We start from the raw sequence: 6,184 nt of genomic DNA, 5'->3' as shown, positions 1-6,184 counted from the left end.
TTGAAGTTGTGGTTCTTAATGGCGGCAAATTCTCATGCTTTGGAAAACTTAACAATTTATTGTAAGAATAGGTTGCTGATCTTTGATCTAGGTGGTGGCTATGTGCAAAACATCAATTCAAAAAGGTGTTGTTATACTGCACATAGAAAAGATTAGGCAGAGAGTGATAGTCTGTGGTCAGCTTGGGTTATTGGAAGATATGAATTGTTGGAAGCTGACAATAGACCAACTTATGAAGGAGCATCAAGTAAAAAAGGTGGTGTTTATGATTCAGATGATATGATGAATGCAGGTAGAATTCATGGAGTTGTTCATCATACTGATGGAGTTAGTGGAGCCATTCAGCATCATGTTGATATAGTAGGAGCCGGAAGGAAAGTGATACATAAGTTTAGTGTAATGATACAATTAGCCCTTGAAATGGATAGGATAAGAAAAGTGGAAGAATCTGAGACCTCATGGGTAAGTGTTGGAAGAATCATCTTTGATCCAGGAGGATATGTCACCTGTGTTTATGAAGCTCAGCTGGTTGGTGGTACAACTGGAATTCTTTGTGATCGGCAATGGTTAACAGGGACTTTTATTGGAAAAGTTTTATTATTGGAAGAGCAAGAATGCATATTAGAGGAAAGAGATATGAATGTGATATGAATGTGATCCAGGTGGAAAAGAGTTTTAACCTGCAGGATCCACCACGAGGACATGGTGGTTTTGAAAGGGGGGATTGTCAGAAACTGCACTATATCAGAATACTGTGTTGGTAGCAATGTGGCTTAGTATAGTGTGTTAGTAGTGGAAGGGATGGAATGGTCTTTGTGCTGTGTTCTAAGTCTAGACTGGTATAAATAGAGTATGAGGATCTGTAATTCAGTATGCATTATGAAATATCAGAAAATGGAATGTATTTTTCACCAAGTCTTCTCTCTCTCTCTAGAAATTCTGTTATTCTCTTTCTCTAATACTGATCTGTCCCTAAATCATTTCTATCTCTGATTCTATCAATCTCTTGCTTGTTTCTCTTCAAATCTAGCTTTATTTCACTGAATCTATCCTTGTTTTACTGTTTTACTTGCTTATAAACCTAGAAAATCACAAAAACATTCAAAAACCTAGAAAATTACTTGTCAAGGCATGACATTCTCAGAATATAGTGATGACCAACTCTTTTCATGGTTTCATATAAACAGTAAATAATTAAAAAACTTCCTCGTAAGAAAGTTTTTGGGTGTTACAAATCCTTTTTAGGACATAACATGAACTACCAAAAATAGTACATTATTAAACTACTTTGATCGTCATGCAAATATCTGAAAGCTTGTACCATCATGAAAGTAGCTTATTCAAGCATATACCCACAGGGGCAGTCATACCCACAAGATCTTAATGCATTACCTGCCAATATACATACATCAGTAATCACATTCTTCAAATAAGTTAAACAGTGTTTAATACAGTAACAATTAGTCAACTTAGTATACCAGATCAACATGTCATGGAAGTCGGAGGAGCCTATTCACATTCGAATCCAAAGCATCTACATTCCTTCTTAGGGTCTTTCTTTGTATGGATCAAGGGAACGAACAAATAGTACTAGGAAGAAATTTATGAAAAATTAGAATTCAGAATCTATCTTGAACTCTAAAAACTAATCAGGCTTCTTCATTCCCTTACAACCAATAACTATGAAAAATTACAAAGAATTTGCAGGCAGTACTATCTGGATGAAGACAACGATATCTAGCTAAAATGAGCCCCGGCTGACATGATGACAGATGTAATGTAAACTGGTAACTGGAGTAGATCAACTTGGTTTTTATTTTATTTTTTTTGAGCCGGGGTTCAATTAAAGACAGGGGTCTATGCATGCCTATTTACATTATGATTATCAAAAACATGAAGCACTTGTGAATCCAATGAAAGAAAGGATACAGCTGCGCTGCCAGAATGTCCATGCCTTTCATTTCCTCATTTAACCTGCATCATAGATTCAAGTAACATAATTTCTCATAGTGTATGAATCTCTGATAAGAGAAAAGGTATTAAATCATACCTAAGGCATGAATTTATGTAACGATTTCCTTTGGTTGCCGCATCAAGTGCTACAAGAAATACCAACAAAGAGGATGATACAAACAGATATTCATTTCCAGCAAATAAAACTTGAAATGCATTAAGTGCCCGTTTGGTAAAATTGTATTTCATTTGAAATTCTAGATTTGACCAAATAACATGTTTGGATGAGTAAAATAATTTGGATTCGGATTTCATTTGAAATTCAAGACATTCAAATTTTAGTGCAAATATGAGAATTTGAAATGACAACTCAAATCATGTCATTTGAAATCCATCATTTCAAATGAAATGCTTGTTTCCAAACAAGGCATAAAGCTAGCCTCGTCAAAGACTTACACACTCATACATAAGCAGCAATACTCATAGATAATGAAAATAATTGGCACGGAAAATTGATTACTCTTCCACTAAAACACCACTTTTATTCATATACCTAATTCTTACGATTAAATGTGTCAAACTGCAACTTATATATACAGAAACAGAATAACAGTTGTAGCTGAACAATCTCCATCTTTAGCATACCATATCATGACAGGAAGTATAATTGTATAAAATATAAATTACGGAACATGATTTAGAATAACTACACTTACTACATTCTTGAAGACGACCAGCGGCATCATTAAAACACTCCAAATGATCAACAGAACATCCAGTAACCTGCAAAAAACAGATCATCTCTACTAAAAACAGCAAATTCGATCCTCCTAACATTCTCAAAAGGCATACCTAATTTTATTCTAAAGTTCATAAAGCTCAAAAATTAAAAAGTATGTAATTCCTCATTTTCCGTACCTACAACTAAGCACAATCAATTTAGCAATGGCTAACAGAAAAGCATCTAAATTCCGAAATATCGACAGCAACAATATAGTACTTGTCATAATTTAGATACTAGCTTAACAAATCATTCATTAGTTCAGTTGTAATCAATTGTATACTATCAATTTCAGCTTATCTCTCTCTCTCTCTCTGATCTCTCTCTCTCTCTCTCTGTACCTGAGATAAAGAGGAACGAAGAGAAGCGAAGAGTGAAGTGAAACTCTGAGCAATGGCAGTAGAGTCTCTCTCGACCACCTCGATTGCTTTTATTATCTCCGACGACGACGGCAATGACTTCAATTCACCGGCAGAGACTTCTTCTTCTACTTCATTTTCTGATTGTGAATTGTGATGACGTGAAGGTTCCTGATTGGAGCTGGGATCAGGGACTAGGGTTTCTGGTTCCTTCATCGACATTGCTGCTCCGATTGTCTCTCGCTATAATGTTTCAACTATAGATTAGAAAGTCAATTTTTTTATGATTTTGAATATATTTTATTGGGGTCACTTGTTAACTTATCGTCTGGGTGGTGTAGTTGGTTATCACGTTTGCCTCACACGCAAAAGGTCCCCGGTTCGAACCCGGGCTTAGACATATTGTTTTCCAAATTTTAGTTTTGACTCGTGTATGAGTATGGCCTTTTAGCAGGGGAAGAAGAAATGATTTCAAGACAACAGTAGGTCTCAGAGAGTTGAGTTTTCTCAACTCTGGAATCAGCCATGTCTGAAATTGTGCTATTCTTCCTCGGTGTTAAAAACATGAAGTGCAGTTGAATCAAGACAAGATGAACCTGTTGGGAGTCGGGAGGTGTCTCTAAACTACAGTAATTAACACGATAATATATGCCTCAACATGACTACACTAATGCAAGTGTTGGTTAAAACTTAAAAACAAACTGGGGAGTCAATCAGTAGCCTACTATCTCACCTTACAGCTGCAATGTTATACGATTAATGTCGCATTTTAGCTTGGTAAGGAAATTAAAAGATAAACTTCTGAGCAGGTGCAAATCCTCCCAAGTAGGTGTAATTGAAGAATGCAGATTATATGCTGAACAAAGCATTGTACAGGAATCTCTATATTACAAATTTTAAGAATGCATGTCTGCATTTTGTCGTTTTAAAACATGCATTGTTGAAGTGTTGTTCAGCTCATTGATCCTGCTAGAGTGAGACCAAATGAGGTAATAGGATTGTATTGCCTAGACTTGAACCACAGCCCAAAAGTGATTTGTGGCCCAGATCAAAACTGACAACCATATTAATTTGTGCACCAGGCTTGGTCTTCAGTCTTCCCTGTCATATTGCTTGGTTTCCTAGTTTATAACTTATATAAGGCATAGTAATATGATTTAATCAAATTCAGATGCATGCGAGATAACCTTGTTCCATGTGCTACCATGCTGAATATTCGAATGGTATCCTACCATGTTATGTACAGTCCCGTTATCAGAACACAATTATTCATTTTTTGTTTTGTCACATACGCATAACTACACAAGTGGTATATGGCTTCTCCTTGTCAGTCTTTAGTTGTGCGAAAATCTTCAACTCTTTTGTTGGGATTAATTTTCATAATTAAGCGAGATTGCAATTGATTCTACTAATTTCTAAGAACCTTGTTACTGGAATTGGACTCCCATATACTCATCTGGGGCACTCAGGGGATCACACTCTATCAGGAACACATTTTAGCATGAGAACAATGCAACATTAAAAATATGAAAAATGTGTAGACCATGAATTGTTGTTCTGCACTACACTATTTAAAAGAGTTTAAAATACATTTACCACAGATGAACTAAATTTCACTTCTCAACTGGTTGATTGAGAAAGATGTTAAACAAGTGGCGGTTGGTAGTAAAGGGCCATGTTACAACTATAGAGATTCTCTACTATGTATGTATACCGACAGTTTAACAATTAATCTTTGCTTAAGATGTTAAACGAAACACAACCCTTGACCTTGATACGAAATAATTGAATAATAAAACATCACGATTATTGGAATCATTATATGTTGATCGGATCTACGATTAATGAATTGCTGTAGAATAAGGAAGTAATAATACAAGAAAATAAGATAGGAAAGGTGATGATGACATTGGATCCTTACACCAAACAGAGGAAGCTGGAGCTGGAAGAAAGGTAAGGGTGGGGACATAACATTTGCATCAGTGCATGGGGTGAGACAAGATTGAATAAGACACTACCTCTATTTTTCTCGCTAATAATTGAATGGAAATGACCGTAATGCTATGATAAAAAAAAAAACTAAAACAAAACACTTGGAGCACATTATCAAAATAATTATAAAATGATGTCTATCAGTTTTTTATATTTGCTACAGGAAATTAGATCCTGCATTCACACCAATATTATTTATTAAATTATTTCATATGGACACATCAACTATGCTCATTTGATAGCAATTTTTTATACCAATTTTTGTACATTTAGCAATAATCAATAAATTATCATCTACAGAGTTCAAATAATAAAATATCGTACGACATAGTTTGATGTAAAGTATATCAGTTATATTTATATCCGGATTCGATTCTTCCTTCACTTAAAATCTATTTAAAAATAAATAATATTTATTATATTATAATAAATAATACTAAATGTGTTATTTTATCTTATTTTAGAAATTGTAGAGTGCTTTGTGATCATGTATTATGTGGATACATTATTTGAGCTTTACTTATAGGTATGATTTTAAGTATTTCATTTTCTAATTATGCTAAACAGCACCTAACTACCCACTAATTAATATTCCTTATCAGTTTATAATTTAAATATTACTCAACTTGTTACCTAATTTCATTTGTAATCACAGGCCCCATTTTGATATTCAGGTTGATAGTTTTGATCTCTTTCAATAATTCACTCTCAACGTATGCACACAATTGTTCAAATTTGTATTTATGACTTTAGCAAATACAAGTATTCGATTTGTAAGTTGACTTGTCAAAAGGTGAAAATAAGAGAAATTATGCATAACAGAAAAATGACGAGATTCTCAATTCACTCGAAAATCGTTCCCAAATAATAAGATATTGTCAATCTCTGGTATAAATGTGTAACATTACGATCAATTTAAACCAACAAGTTGCAATCAATCTAATGGATGTGATAAAATTATAGGGGTGGATCGGTTAGACGGTGAATGCTGAATAAGTCCAGATTAGCTATCAAGCATCTTGCTGTCTCGCTCCATGCCCAGCTCACTCATAGTGGGCTTGAACATGGCCCCACAAAAACACATCCACATGGAATTATT

The 6,184-nt window shown here is 34.5% G+C and overlaps 1 protein-coding gene and 1 non-coding gene across 2 annotated transcripts; one reads left to right on the top strand and one right to left on the bottom strand.

Moving 5' to 3' along the window:
- Positions 1 to 1,148: 1,148 nt before the first annotated feature.
- On the bottom strand, positions 1,149 to 3,343 carry LOC141702365 (uncharacterized). The gene is made up of 6 exons (XM_074506070.1): positions 3,076 to 3,343; positions 2,670 to 2,736; positions 2,051 to 2,099; positions 1,930 to 1,974; positions 1,479 to 1,557; positions 1,149 to 1,392 (listed from the first exon to the last, which is right to left on the bottom strand). Exons 1-5 carry the CDS (start codon positions 3,313 to 3,315, stop codon positions 1,491 to 1,493), a joined length of 468 nt encoding a protein of 155 aa, XP_074362171.1. The 5' UTR covers positions 3,316 to 3,343; the 3' UTR covers positions 1,149 to 1,392; positions 1,479 to 1,490.
- A 76-nt stretch (positions 3,344 to 3,419) lies between these two features.
- Positions 3,420 to 3,493, top strand: TRNAV-CAC (transfer RNA valine (anticodon CAC)). Its single transcript has one exon. It is a non-coding gene; the product is annotated as a tRNA-Val (tRNA).
- The last annotated feature ends 2,691 nt before the right edge of the window (positions 3,494 to 6,184 follow it).

The sequence above is a fragment of the Apium graveolens genome, unplaced genomic scaffold (assembly GCF_009905375.1).
Source record: "Apium graveolens cultivar Ventura unplaced genomic scaffold, ASM990537v1 ctg4912, whole genome shotgun sequence".
Classification (NCBI taxonomy): domain Eukaryota; kingdom Viridiplantae; phylum Streptophyta; class Magnoliopsida; order Apiales; family Apiaceae; genus Apium; species Apium graveolens.
Note: the sequence above shows the minus strand (reverse complement) of the source record. Positions and strands in the feature narration are given on the sequence as shown.

Coding starts and splice junctions, on each gene's coding strand:
- LOC141702365 (XM_074506070.1), bottom strand. CDS start 3,315: ATGTCGATGAAGGAACCAGAAACCCTAGTCCCTGATCCCAGCTCCAAT. Junction 2,737..3,075: donor TTCGTTCCTCTTTATCTCAG/GTACAGAGAGAG, acceptor TGTTTTTTGCAG/GTTACTGGATGTTCTGTTGA. Junction 2,100..2,669: donor TGGTCGTCTTCAAGAATGTA/GTAAGTGTAGTT, acceptor TATTTCTTGTAG/CACTTGATGCGGCAACCAAA.